Source organism: Xenopus laevis, chromosome 3L (assembly GCF_017654675.1).
Source record: "Xenopus laevis strain J_2021 chromosome 3L, Xenopus_laevis_v10.1, whole genome shotgun sequence".
Classification (NCBI taxonomy): domain Eukaryota; kingdom Metazoa; phylum Chordata; class Amphibia; order Anura; family Pipidae; genus Xenopus; species Xenopus laevis.
This window is the reverse complement of record NC_054375.1, coordinates 69,148,627-69,163,533: the sequence shown is the minus strand read 5'-3', so window position 1 is coordinate 69,163,533 and position 14,907 is coordinate 69,148,627. Positions and strand designations below refer to the sequence as shown.

The following is a 14,907-nucleotide window of genomic DNA, read 5'->3' as shown; positions in this document are numbered from 1 at the left end:
AGACACATATTGACATATTTGTGCTACACAATACACTGCTGTATAAACTGTAATTAGACATACATTTGGTTGCAACTTCAAGGTGTATTTCTCACTTTTAGAACTTTAAAAAAAAAAGAAGTAGTTTATCTAATAGATTTAGCTAATATTATACATACTATGAATCAGATATCATCGATTAGCATTGTAAAATCTCAGAGAGAACTGAGCAGCATTTGGAAGTACCTGTATCATTCAATGTAGATCATATACTTTATATTCTGTACTAATCTAATGCACCATTAGCTACACAAGTAATTTGTATGAGATGCTCTTAAACATGTCTGAATGAGCAGTACTGAAAATTATGTCGTTCCTGACAAAGCTGAAAGCGCTCTTAGAATATGTTAACACCATGAAAATAAATTACTCTTATAACATTATATTCCCACCATTAATAAAATGGACAAGGTTTATGTTTTCATTTACTTACATGGAATTTTATTCAGTTCATTCATGAACTTTTCTCGCAGCTTAGAAAAGTGATTATCTTTGCCTCCTCCAGGTGTAACAGATTCAGTGGCATTATTCGGTAATGCAGGTGCGGATACAGTTGTTTGCAGTTCTTCCAACACCTCCCGGCGACTTTCGCTTAATTTCATTTTGGCCCCAGAAAACTAACAAAAAAAAATTGAAATGGTATGTTGTATTTCAGAATAATTAATATTAGCTAAATTGTGTATTTAAAGCATTACTAGATGATGCAACTGTAGGGACACCTGCTAGCTTCACAATTATTAAATTCATTAGGATATTAATTTGTGCTGCGCCATATAGGGGTTTATTTATAAAGCTGTGTAAAAAGAATTATAACTATATCATGCAGGTCTTGGCTGAAGAGGAGCTGACTACTAGGGGCAGATTTACAAAGCTCGAGTGAAGGATTCGAATTAAAAAAACTTTGAATTTCGAAGTGTTTTTTGGGCTACTTCGACCATCGAATGGGCTACTTCGACCTTCGACTACTACTTCGACTTCGAATCGAACGATTCAAACTAAAAATCGTTCGACTATTCGACCATTCGATAGTCGAAGTACTGTCTCTTTAAGAAAAACTTCGACCCCCTACTTCGGCAGCTAAAAGCTACCGAAGTCAATGTTAGCCTATGGGGAAGGTCCCCATAGTCTTGCCTGTGATTTTTTGATCGAAGGATATTCCTTCGATCGTTGTATTAAAATCCTTCGAATCGTTCGATTCGAAGGATTTAATCGTTCGATCGAACGAATAATCCTTCGATCGTTCGATCGCAGGATTTGCGCTAAATCGTTCGACTTCGATATTCGAAGTCGAACGATTTTAGTTCCTGGTCGAATATCGAGGGTTAATTAACCCTCGATATTCGACCCTTCTTAAATCTGCCCCTTAATGTTTTGTTTCAATGGTTAATGCTGTCAGCACTAGAAGTGCGGAAACTACAATAGTAATCCACAGATAGATACTACTTTTAATACCAATTAGATTTACAGACAACAATAAAATCTTCACATTTTTAATGAATGCAAGATATATATTGTAATGCTACTTAGAATTAAGTTTGCTTTCACTATACCAAACTGTATTTTTGGTTTTATTGATTATTAAACACACACACGTTTTTTTCATGTATATTTTCTTCAAATAGTAAAACAGGCACCAAATACTACAAACGACATTGGGGAATATTTATCAAAGAGTGAAGTTAGAGATCACCACAGTCCGCTAGAGTGAAAAACTGCCTCTCTCTATTCATTTCTATAGGATTTTTAAAAGTGTATTTGCCAATGGGTAAAAGCGAAAGTTCACCCTTCGCTAAATTTAAAAATCCCATAGAAATGAATGTAGCGAGGTGGTATTTCAAACTAGTGCACTGTGGCGATCTCTAACTTCACTCTTTGATAATTATACTTCCTTGAATACTATATATATAAACCATAAAGGACACAAATGCAGTAGTTTTTAGCTGACAAATGTTCATGTTTTTAGATCTTATTGGGTAATTATCAAGATGATGATACCGGTCCCATAATGACTGACATATCTACTAACATGTTTGTTTACATCTTAAATTAATTATTATTATTATTATTATCATAATCAATAAAAGTGCTATGAAAATGTTACTGTTTAGTTTGACCATGGATTATTTTATTTATATGTAATAGACAAAAAAAAGACATAAGCCTAGAAGAAATGAAAAATTGTCTTGGATTTCTTGAAGGACACTGAAGAAAAATCACTTAGTTTATTTTGATAAAATATAGATGCTTGTTTGAAGACTAGTGAGAATCACAAAAAAATACTTATTATTACATTTGACCCATTAAATGCTAGGGTACTGATTTAGGAAAGTTCCTCTCTCAGAATTGTACTTTTTAGTGCAAACAAATAAATTTTTTGTACAGTTACTCAATTCAATATTTTTTCGTAATTTATCAAGTGTAAAAACCATAAATACGAATACAAAAGTACGGCAAGTAAAAACTGTCTAGGCCATGTAGAAGTCAATGGAAGTTCGCTTTATTTTCTTGCAAAGATCATCCTTTCATGCATGATTGTAGAGGTTTTTGGAGATGAAAATTTTCATTATTTACAAATTTTTCTTTTGCTCATGAAAAACTCAGGGTTTATGATTTTTTTTGTTTGCTATTTTCATTAATACTGTTTTTATTCAAATGTTTTAATAACTTTCATGGAATTCATGATTTTAGAGTAATAGAGTTTAATCATGGTTTCAAAAATCTCTAAAAACATTCAAATTTGACCTTTAGGGGCAGATTTATCAAGGGTCGAATTTTGAAGTGCAAAAAACTTCAAAATTCGACCATTGGATTAAAAAACTTCGAATTCAAAGTTTTTTCAACAAATTTGGCAATCCTGCAGTCGAATAAAAATTGAATGATTTTAGCGATCGATCGAAGGATTTTCCTTTGACCTCTAAAGACTTAGAAAATGGTTGTAGAAGGTCCCCATAGGCTAACATAGCACTTCGGCAGGTTTAATTTGGCAAATTATTGAAGTCGAAGTTTTTTTTAAAGAGACAGTACTTTAATCAAATGGTCAAATATTCTAATCGAAGTTGAAGTAAATTCGAAGTCGTAGTATCCTATTCGATGGCCGAAGTATCCAAAAAATTACTTTGAATTTTGAATTTTTTTACTTCGAAAATTCCATCGAATTCACTTCGACCCTTAGTAAAACTGCCCCTTAGTAAATGGGCCTCCCCGCATTAAGATACAGAAAATACCATGCAGAACATACCATCATATCCAGCAACCCATAATTGTCAATATTATAACAGTGTAGATATTTCTAAAATTATTTGATACATATTTACTAAGCTCATTTAAAAAAATATAAAAGCTTGATATCCCAAAAGAAATGATAATATTGTTACCTCAATTTAAAACTAAACTATAATAAATATCAGGTTAGCACAAATATTGCTCTTCACTTATGTGAAGGGCAAGCCAAAAAAATACATATTTTGATACTGGAGGAAAGGCGATTTCACCTTCAGAAGGGGTGTGACTTCTTTATTATAATGGAACCTAGGTGATAGAATTCTCTTCCAAAAAAAATTGGATGAATGGCAAAAATAAAAAAAAATTCAGGTTTTTAGAAGGTTAGTGGATTTATAGTATGTCTGTAATTTACTATGTCACAGTGCAAGTAACGCCTTTTATCAAGTTGTAGCTTGTAAGGAGGTAAAAAAAATTTTTATTATAAATACTATACATTGTTATAGTAGTTGGAAGAACAGCTAATGGAAGGCCAGTCCTTTGAAACCAGCCCAGGTGGGGAGGCTGTCTTTTGATAGGTTTTGGTAATAGTGGAATCTTCAAACATCTCACCTAAGAGGTGTGAGGTAGAGGTGTGTAATGTAGGAGACAATGTGAATTTGCTAAATAAGGGAGATTGAAATGTTTTCATTGTGTAACTTGAAAAAAAGGCTAACTTTGCTTATTGGCTGTACCATTGTCATTCATGAGGTATCACTGCTACAAAAAAGTCTTCCATTGTTCATTGGATCTATTTGTATTATGCCTGCTTTCCACAGCAAAGGCCTACTTAAATACCTTTTATGTTTACCCTGAAATAATGGTAGCTTGAATGGCCATTCCTCTATAACTTTTTTTTTGGTATAAATTGTATTTACTCCTTAAACGAAATAAAAAACTTTTTTACAAGCTGCATATCTGGAGACATTGTGCCTGCTTCACATTTTCCATATTTTTATATAAAATATGTGAAACTGTGTAAACATGCAGGACATAATAGGGAAATTAAATATGTAATGAGAACACTCATAAATATTAATAAAACATATCTGCATGATTTGCACTAAATTCAAGAAGTACATAATAGGGGGAATTTTTATCCCTTAAGCTCTTAGAGTTTCTTTGCAAAAGTGAAGGTATGATTACTTGGGATAGAGTCCTGACCCACAAATAAATTAAATGAAAACCTCTTTTACTTTACAAATCATTTTGGAACATGTTATCTTTGAGTGGAACTGAGTAATTATTGCCAGACTTCTTTAATTAATATGAAGTGTATGCTGACTTATTTGAGCCAAAAAGAACCCAGAGTAATAGATTCAGAGTTTTTATAAATCAAACAATAAGTAAACCATTTTAATGAGATGCTATGACATGTGTTAATATATTATATGGCATCATTATTCTCAATTTTGCACATTTGGTAAATGTTTTAAATATGACCTTCCATTTGGCAATAGCTTCTCTCAACAACATATAGGTCTTCTATACCAAATATACAGTATCTAGAAGTGATAAGTCTACAGCAAATTAATCTAGAAAATGTTGCATCGCTCATCTGAGCGGCTTTTTCATTTCAGTTTATGCTGATTTTTTTTTAATTTTATCTCCATGTATAAGGAATAAGAAAACAATATTGAACTTCAGCCCATGTTAAATGTTGTTTTAGTATATTTGATGACATTGTTCAATTTATTTTCATTAAAATGACTCCTGTAAATGCTTGTAAAAAAGCAAACTAAAAGAAATTATCTTGAATTACATACAGTATGGTATAGCAGTTTTACGAGAAACAATGATAGCAGCTGCAGAGTCTGTCTCATGATATGAAAGAGGGCATCCTCAAAGTGAACTTAAAATATGCAAAGTAATAACTGAGAGGTAAACAGATGTATTAGTCACAGGGATTGTGATGTCCTTTACTTTTGGTAAAGGATTAACAACTTGCATTTTATCTTCAACCATGGAATTCAGATAATCATGGCACTATTTTTTTTTTTAACGTAGTACCTAACCCATAAAAATGATCCACAAACAAAGCTTATGTATCAAGGAAGTTCTTTTGAACAAAACAGTTTTAAAATCTTATGGGATAAGGTAATACATATAAGAATGTTTGTACCAGGTGTAGTAAACCAATGCTCCTAACCAGATGTCTAACATGATAACAAGCATTACAAAAAATGAAGAATGTTGTGCAGGCTCTGAGAATCAAGAAAACTTGGTAAAAAATTGGTGCTTGAAGGTAAGACTCTCCTTTGGAAATCTTGACCTGAACCTGAGCCTAACCAGTTGCTTGCTAACCAGTGCTCAGCCAGCCTCTAAAATCTGCACCTGTTCTGATCTGCTCTGAATGAATGCTGCATGTTGCAGCACTTTGATTTTTGCCACATGACAACTAATTGTTCATTTATAGTGGCAAAAAATGATTTCATAAGAGTTCATCAAATATTGTCAACAAAATTAAGCTATCTACTATAGCCTACCTACCTTTTTTAAAAATATCAACTGCTTGGGCTTTATAAAATGCACTTTCTAACAAAGTAGTAAGTAGGGATGCACCGAATCCACTATTTTGGATTCGGCCGAACCCCCGAAACCACTATTTTGGATTCGCCCGAATACTAAACCGAATCCGAGCCTTAATTTGCATATGCCGAACTCCCGAATTCTTTTTGAAAGATTCGGCTCAATACCGCACTGAATCCTAATTTGCATATGCAAATTAGGGGTGGGAAGGGGAAACATTTTTTACTTCATTGTTTTGTGACAAAAAGTCATGCAATTTCCCTCCCGCCCCTAATTTGCTTATGCAAATTAGGATTCGGATTTGGTTCAGCTGGGCAGAAGGATTCGGCCGAATCCTGCTGAAAAAGGCCGAATCCTGGCGAATCCCAAACCGAATCCTGGATTCGGTGCATCCCTAGTAATAAGGTTCATTATGTTATTAGAGCTGTTTTATTGCATTTGTTTTATGCATTCTATCATACAACTGTGTATCAGTAGACAAAAATGCAACGTTTCGGGTCTCACAGGACCCTTTAAATGCATCCACAGGTTCCTGTGAGACCCGCAACATTGCATTTTTGTCTACTGATAATGAGCCAATAAATCACAAAACATCACGGAAACAATTTGTCAGTGTGCAAAAAGTCCTTTCAGCCCTGTGGATGCATTTTCAAACATATAAAATATTAATGGGGTTATTTTCTAAACCTTGAATTTTTCTGGTCGGACAAATAATAGAATTTTTCAAGATGTATTATACCCTGATGCTGCAAACAGCCAGAAAAGTCGCCATCTTAGACCTGTCCAGGTCCTGTATAAATTAATGGGAGAGGCACCTTCTGTATCTCAATTGAAGTTTTCATGGTCTGAGCTGGGTTTAGCTTCAAAATCCGACTTTATCTGGGTTTTCAGGCAAAAACTTGAAAAACTTGAGCGATTCTGAAAAAAAGCCTGAAAATTTCGATTGATTCAGGCTTTCGCTCGATTTTATTGAGTTTTTCCACAATCCAATGAAATCAACTTTTTTTTTTTAATAAATAAGCTAAACTCTGACATAGGAGTTTGGTAGTGTTTTTTTTTTTTTTAAATAAAAAAGTTAAATTTGGACTTCAGTAAATAACCCCCTAAGTATTTCATGTCGAATAAAGCTATTCGGTCTGCAAAAGAGATTTTTTTTCCACAAATGAAATTAAATGGACTTGTCACACTAAATCATTTTTCTAGACATGACAAAAGCGCTGAAACCAATTAGAACAAAAAAGATTCTCTTTAGAAAGGAACTATTTTTCATTATGTTTAATTGTGTTTTGCAAGCTTCAGCCTGTACAAATCTAATAAACATATCAGTGTAACAAAAATATAAAGACACTACTTCTGGACAACTACCATGAAGAACGTGTATATGAAAATAACCTATAAACACAATATGAAAAAAATGTTTATTACATTTTACAAAATCTAAATTTTTTTAATAGAAGAGGTAAAATGTATTTAAGTTCTAAATATATGTTTTTTTTAAAACAACATATGTAATAGTAAGTATTTACTTCCAGGCAAACTAGTTTTTGGTTACAGGAACACCAAAACAGCAATAAAATGCAAAGAACAGATGACTTATTCCATAACAAACCATCAAAAATATAATTTCTAAAACTTAGAAATAGACAATAATACTTTAAAAAGTGAATGGGGAACCACTGCTAATATAAAAATTAATTTAACTGTAGTGTAAGTTTCTCATGAACGTTTAGTAAGGATGCACCGAATCCACTATTTTGGATTCGGCCGAACTCCCGAATTCTTTTTGAAAGATTCGGCTGAATACCGAACTGAATCCTAATTTGCATATGCAAATTAGGGGTGGGAAGGGGTAAACATTTTTTACTTCCTTGTTTTGTGATAAAAAGTTACACGATTTCCATCCTGGCCCCTAGATTGCATATGCAAATTAGGATTCGGTTCAGCCCGGTAGAAGGATTCGGCCGAATCCGAATCCTGCTGAAAAAGGCTGAATCCTGGATGAATCCCGAGCCGAATCCTGGATTTGGTGCATCCCTAATGTTTAGTACACTTGCTTACAGTTGTTTTTAAATTTATCAAATCATTTTTGATTCCTAACCTAACTTTTCTTTCTTGGCTGCAACCTACACAAAACTGTGCTGTGAGTCAGTGACAGATTTCACCTGTTCTAACTTTTTTGATTTCAGGATTTGTCAGCCATTTGCAATGCACTCCTGACCACTAGCATGGTTGGGATGTTTGTAGAAAGAAGGCTGAGGAAGAACAATGATAAAGCACTTATATCTCAAAAATTATAAGCAAAAATAATTAAACCTATTTGTGAAAAATATGAATTAATCCACTACAGTGTAGCTTATTTTATAAATATATACATTTTAATATAATTTTAAATATTTTTTATCTAAATTAAAAATGTTAATCAGTCATTAAATTCCTAGGACAGCAAATAGGATAGCATTCACTAAGGGGCCCATTTACTAAGGGTCAAAGTGAATTTTCGAATTCAAAAACTTCGAATTTCTAAGTAATTTTTGGGTACTTCGACCAGCGAATAGGCCAAAATTCGATTCCAATTGAAAAAACTTCACAAATTCGACCATTCAAAAATCTGTTTTTAAAATCTCTTTAAAAAACTTCGACCGACACTTCGCCACATTAAACCTGTTGAATTGCTGTTTAGCCTATGGGGGAACCTCCTATAACCTATATGAGCTGTTGGCTAAGTTTTGAGGAGTCAAAGGTTTTTTTGTAAAATCGTGCTTCGACTTCGACAATCATATTACACTTATTCGATGGTCGAATTTCAAAGTTTTTTCACTTTCGACCCTTGATAAATCTGCCCTTAAATTCACCATTAATATCTAGGGGCACTAAATATAGCATATTTGTGCTATAATTATACATATGAGCTGAGGTTTCCATACTACATATCAACTAAATCATTAGAAAAGACCAAAATAGAAGAAGAAAAAAATAGGATTTGAAACACACTGTAATATTTATTTTTTAATTATAAGCAAATATGCAAAAACAAAAAAAGAAAAAAAGATTCCTTTTCATTAGTATAAAATATGGTAGGGCATATTATTTACAAATAGTGTGATATATTAGGGTAGTCTCTAGCTCACCATATTTTGGAATTTAATGAGGTATAAAACTTCTCTGACTTCAGCACACATTAACCGTAGAATATTTTTTTAAGTGAGCTGTTTATATTTTCAGATGACACCAGGGTTTTTTATTTGCTAACTACAAAAGGACTTGGTCACTATGGCAAACAGCAAATGAGTACTACAGGCTGTGAAATGTTAGTATGTTTAAAAAGGGATGCAAGCTAAATTATACTTACATGCTAATCATCTTCATAACATCATCAAATTAGGAGGTGCTATAGAAGAAGCAGACCCAATAATGGGCACATTTGCAGAGTATTTCCACGTTTTGCTGCAAGCAAATTAATTTATGAAGCTGCTGCAACAATTCTGCAGCGTCAAAAAAAATTATTTTGACTATTTTGACTATGCATTTGGACCAAATAGTTGCGCGTATAGAAATTGTCGATCACATCAAAATTATTTTGACGCCCATTGACTTCAATGCAAATTTTTCACCGTCGGCACAGATTCGCCCACCACTACTGACTAATTTTATGTTAGTACAGGTAATATTTCTGAAAAATCTAATCCCTAACATATATTTGTTTATATTTGAACTGTTTCATATAAAATGGTTGTATATCCAATAAACAACACTTTTTTAATATTCATTGTACTTTTCTATCGTTCCATCCAAAATTAAACTTATTTTGTTATGGGAAACTTTATTTCATCAAGGTGACTGAGAGCTGATTTTCAAGGCTTTGCTTGTTAACTGAGAAAAGGTTGTTGGAATAATCTTCTAATTTCAGAAATGACTCAATTGCAATTGGAATAAAATTATTAGTGCTCAGGATCACTAAGAGGAGTGATTAACTGTGATTACATAATGCCACTGCCATCAAAGTGCTTCAGATGATACTAGAAACGTGAGGATTTGATAATTTAGGTATATATTTAGGCTTGCAAGCATTATATAACACTTGATAAAATGATTTACTTTGTTTCATTATGAGAAGACCAGTTGTCACTAATTTTCAAAGGGTGATTCATCTTTTGCTCTCTATGTAGTCTGTCTATAATAAAACCTGCCTTTCTATATATATCTACATTTATTTGCAAATGTTAGTGTATTGGCTGATACTAGTGTTTTATTAAGAAAGTCTTCATACTGTACATATATTTTCAGCTGTGTAAAAACAGCATGTCATGACTAGAAGGCAAATTCATCTTTAATCTAAGTGTTATAATGTTATAGTTAGACTTATAAGCTTCTATTAAATTTCCATTTTTTATGTTTTTTCAGCCTCTTTCCAGCCTTAAAATGACAAAAAGTGAATGGGTTGTCAGGGTCAATTACCCTGGTGAACAAACAATAAAATAATTGAAAGGTTTTAATGTTATTGTTAAAGGACCAGTAACATCATTTTTTTTTTTAAATTTGTTTCTACCTAACGAAAAAAAAACCACCAAGACACTTTTAACGTTAAATTCGTAAAATCATTATTAAGAAATAACTTACCGATTCTCTGCTTGCGCTCCTCTTCAGAAACGGCAACAGATTGACGATCCACCGTGCGGCACTCGATTTCTCCTCCTTGCCTTCTATAGGAGATAGCCAGGGAGGAGAAATCGAGTGCCACACGATGGATCGTCGCCCTTTAACCTGAGTTTTAATTGATTATCTTCCTTTTTAGGTCTTCATCCACATACTGTACCTTTTATTCAAACTTAAAGGAAAAATATACCCCCAAAATGAATACTTGAGCAACAGATAGTTTACATCATATTAAGTGGCATATTATAGAATCTTAACAAACTGGTATATATATTTAAGTAAATATTGGTAGAATAGTAGAAAAAAATGAAAGTGTTTTAAAGTAATGAAAATATCATGTACTGCTGCCCTGCACTGGTAAAACTGATCGGTTTGCTTCAGAAACACTACTTTAGTTCATATAAAGAAGCTGCTAAGTAGCAATGGTATAAATTGAAAAAAGGCTATATGGCACAGGTTAAATAGTGGATAACAGATAACATTATGTTCTACAGAGCTTATCTTCTATCTGCTGTGTAAATCGAGCCTTTTCTCCTTTGAATGGCTGCCCCCAAGGGTACACAGCAGCTTATTTATAAAAACTAGAGTAGTGTTTCTGAAGCAAACACAGCAGTTTTACTAGTGCAGGGCAACACTGCATTATATTTTTATTACTTTAAAACAATTTGATTTTTTGATGTTACTGGTCCTTTAAAGTCTGATGAAATTCTTTAAAGCAAGAGGCTATTTGTTTTGTGCCATATTGTAAATTTTAGTTTCTTCTTTTTGTACTTCTTCTCTGCTTGTTTCTCACAGCCGCCTAGTAATTAATTTTGTATTAACATTCCAAGCTAAAGTGAGCATATTTCCAGTTTCATGAACTGCACAGGGTTGTTATGGACTGATACCCTGACAACAGCATGATTGAGGCACACATGTAATGTGAGAGATGCCCCTCCTCCAGCAACCCCCGACACCATCCTTAGCAGGTGCATGAACTATGGGATGTTGCAGTCCACAAGCTTACTAATGGAGACGCATTGCAATTGACTTTACTGTAACTCATCGATACACGGACAGATATTACAAGCCCACAAACTCTACACTGAGTAACTGTAAGTTGACTCTGCGAACTTAGTGTATTCATTGGTGGTTCTAGCGAGATAATGTTTATAGAATGTTGATTGAAGGTACCTATCTGCAGCAATAGACAATTGTGCTAGGCTCTTATGGACTTATTCACATTTGTATCCACCCCGTGCCAGAGGGAACCAGCACTATTTGCTACAATGTTATTTATCGAGTTAAATGAATACTTCCTTGACTATTTGCTTTGCTCAGTATTAATGACACAGGTCGAGTTTCCTAATAGTACAGAGCATTTAGTTGTTTATATTGATTCATTTCTTTCCCTTTTTATATTACATTGGTAATTGATTATGTCACTATTGATTACACTATTTAAGATTTCTTTCTTGGTTCTCTGATTATTGTTTTTTGTTGTTTTTTCCATTGTATGTTTTGTTGTTTTTTTCCAGTGTTTTTTTTTCTTTTTGCTCTGTTACAACTTTATTAACACTCTAACCTACGACGCTCTGACATCATGACCCTCATTTTCCTGTCATTTTGTGTTTAAATGTTGGTTTTTTGATTGTGATATGCACTTTGAGAAAGGCTAGAGGCCTAGTCAAAACGTTAGCAGTTTTTTTGCTGAATAAACACCATTTTTTCACCTTGGATAAGACCTGTGAGTGCATGCCTTATTTGGGACAGTTATCTTATTGTTTGTGCCAGCTTCAAGCAAGTTTTCAAATATATATATATATAGTTTTTTTTTTTTTTCAAAGCAGCAAATGAACCTAAAAGACCTGTGAGTGCAGTTCATTTGCTGCTTTGGATATTTATGAACAAAGTAATAGTTTTAATGGCTATTTTGCCTTTGATTATCAAGTATTAACCATTCAGATCATGTCAGTGCATACAAAGGGTAATTCATTGTGAATTAATGTCATTACTCCCAAAGCTTTCTTTTCTGGGTAATTGCTAGTGAAAAGAAAATGTTATTGCTTAGCATTCTGGTTAGTTAAGTCAGTTTGTTTCAAGTCTTGGGTACTAAAATAAATTTTGTTTAATAACAGATTATTTTAAATACCTCCAGTCGAGGCACTTAATCTATATATCACTCCTCAGTACTAAATATAAAGTAGAATGTACATAAACAAATTAGATGTATGCAAGTTAGCATGATATATATACACAGTACATATATAGATATTCCTATTATCAAGAAGAACATGGTAAACTAGGTCAGTTATATGCATCTAATGACGCAGACACCTGCAATTTTCATATTATTATTTTAGTATATACAAAACATGTAAGTGAAGGAGTCCTTTGTTTTGTGTAGGAAAATAAAATATACAGAACTAAATGAAAGGCTCAGCTGTTTGACAGACATAATTACTAATTTAAAAAAGGCCTAAGTGATTTTTACTGGACCCAGGGACATGAAGACTTTATGGAGCCTTTGAACAGTGAGTGCCAGGCTGAGGTTAAATGATGGCGACATTTTTATGTTTATTTTCTTGTTCTATGGAACAAAATACATCACTTATTTAATTAAATCATGCTGATTCACCATTACCATTACTGGGAATCTAGGATGGAAAAAGAGACTCTGGTAACCTGGAGTAAGAGACTCTTCTTAATGATCCTTAAGGGCTAAGCTAAATTTATAGTTAAGTCTGTAGGGCTCATTTATAAACCTAACTTAAGTTACTGTCAACAATATTTTCGTGAACAACAACCTTGCACAGTTGGGCTCATTTATAAACTTTGTGCAGGGCAGATTGGTTCGCACAGTGGGGGTCATTTATAAAGTTTGCACATCGCATATTTATTTGAAAATGGTTGTATTGCCCATGTTTCTTTCCTGAACACTAAAATATTGCACTGCTGTGTGTCTTTCTGGTTTTTGCGCATTTGCATTGAGAATAAACATTCGCAAATGAGACAGATGTTTGCGTAAGTGCACCCACTGTGAGAGGTTGTTTTGTGCATTGACAGTAACTTAAATTCACAATTTGCAAAACTGTTTTGTGAATATTTTCTCCGCCACCAAAGTTGTGGCGTTATTCAAATGCAGAGTGTTCACATAAATATTTGCAAATTTGCGATTGACATATTAATATATTTGCCCTGCACATGGTTACATTTATTAAGCTGAATAATAGTGTGCAAACAGAAATGCAACTCTTTTTTCACACTGCGAATGTCTATAATATCTTTTTAAATATGGCAGAAATCGCAAATTGCAAATATTAGGTGCGCACTCTGCGTTTGAATTACGTCACAACGTTGATGGTGTAGAAAATATTCAGTGCACTCATGTAAATACCCATCTCATTTGCAAGCCATTCACATAAAAAAAATTCTCAATGTGAATTCGCAAAGACCGGAAAGACAGGCACAGCACGGAAATATTTTAGCATTCAGGAAAACAAATGGGCAATACAACCATTTGCGAATAAATATGTGCTGTGTAAGCTTTATAAATGACCCCCTGTGTATAATTTAATATATGACGCTGTGTGGGATGTTATGTATTTGTAGTTTTAAAGTGCCATTATGAACTGAGTTTAGAATCATGGGGTATACACAGTTTGTCTAATTGAAGGGCTTTTTAATTCATATCTCATAATGAATTTATGTACCCCAGAACATCAATTGCTATGTTGATTTTCTTGACATATGATAACACAATATTTGGCACATGGCTATCTATTTCTCTCTCTCTCTCTCTCTCTCTCTCTCTCTCTCTCTCTCTCTCTCTCTCTCTCTCTCTCTCTCTCTCTCTCTCTCTCTCTCTCTCTCTCTCTCTCTCTCTCTCTCTCTCTCTCTCTCTCTCTCTCTCTCTCTCTCTCTCTCTCTCTCTCTCTCTCTCTCTCTCTCTCTCTCTCTCTCTCTCTCTCTCTCTCTCTCTCTCTCTCTCTCTCTCTTTCTCTCTAAATAGGGCACATGTGAATTTGAAATCAACAACCAATGGTGTTAATGGTGGATCTCATTTCATTCAGTCACAGACAAGCAATTTGGCATGCTACCAAAAACGAGAACCTCTGAGAACTAAACCATAAAAATTAATATGGCTACAAAAGCCATATTTTATTATACTGAACTTATTGCGCCAGCCTAAAGTTTCAGCTTCTCAATAGCAATAATGGTCCAGGACTTCAAACTTAACACAGGGGGTCACCATCTTGGAAAGTGTCTGCGACAGCTGTTGAGAAGCTAAGCTTAGAGGTCGTTGCAAATTGTCAAGCAGAAAATAAGGGTTCTATGTAATATAAACTGATGCTGCAAGGCTGATTATTAAATTTTGGTTAATTGCACTAGTTTATGTGCTGCCATTTAGTAATTATCTGTAATTACTAATCATCCTTGTTTAGTGAT

General features: G+C 33.6%; 1 protein-coding gene across 7 annotated transcripts in view; it reads right to left on the bottom strand.

Annotated features, from left to right (window-relative positions):
* Positions 1-14,907, bottom strand: part of LOC108711107 (synaptotagmin-1) — a 308,629-nt gene that overhangs the window by 99,402 nt on the left and 194,320 nt on the right. For 6 of the 7 annotated variants that reach the window (XM_041586373.1, XM_041586368.1, XM_041586370.1 and 3 more), the window contains one exon: positions 473-656. In XM_041586373.1, coding sequence (XP_041442307.1) covers positions 473-641 — 169 coding nt within the window. In that variant the 5' untranslated portion in view covers positions 642-656. Of the gene's footprint in view, positions 1-472; positions 657-10,443; positions 10,477-14,907 lie in introns of those variants that run through there. The other variant, XM_018252496.1, reaches the window with a different exon arrangement.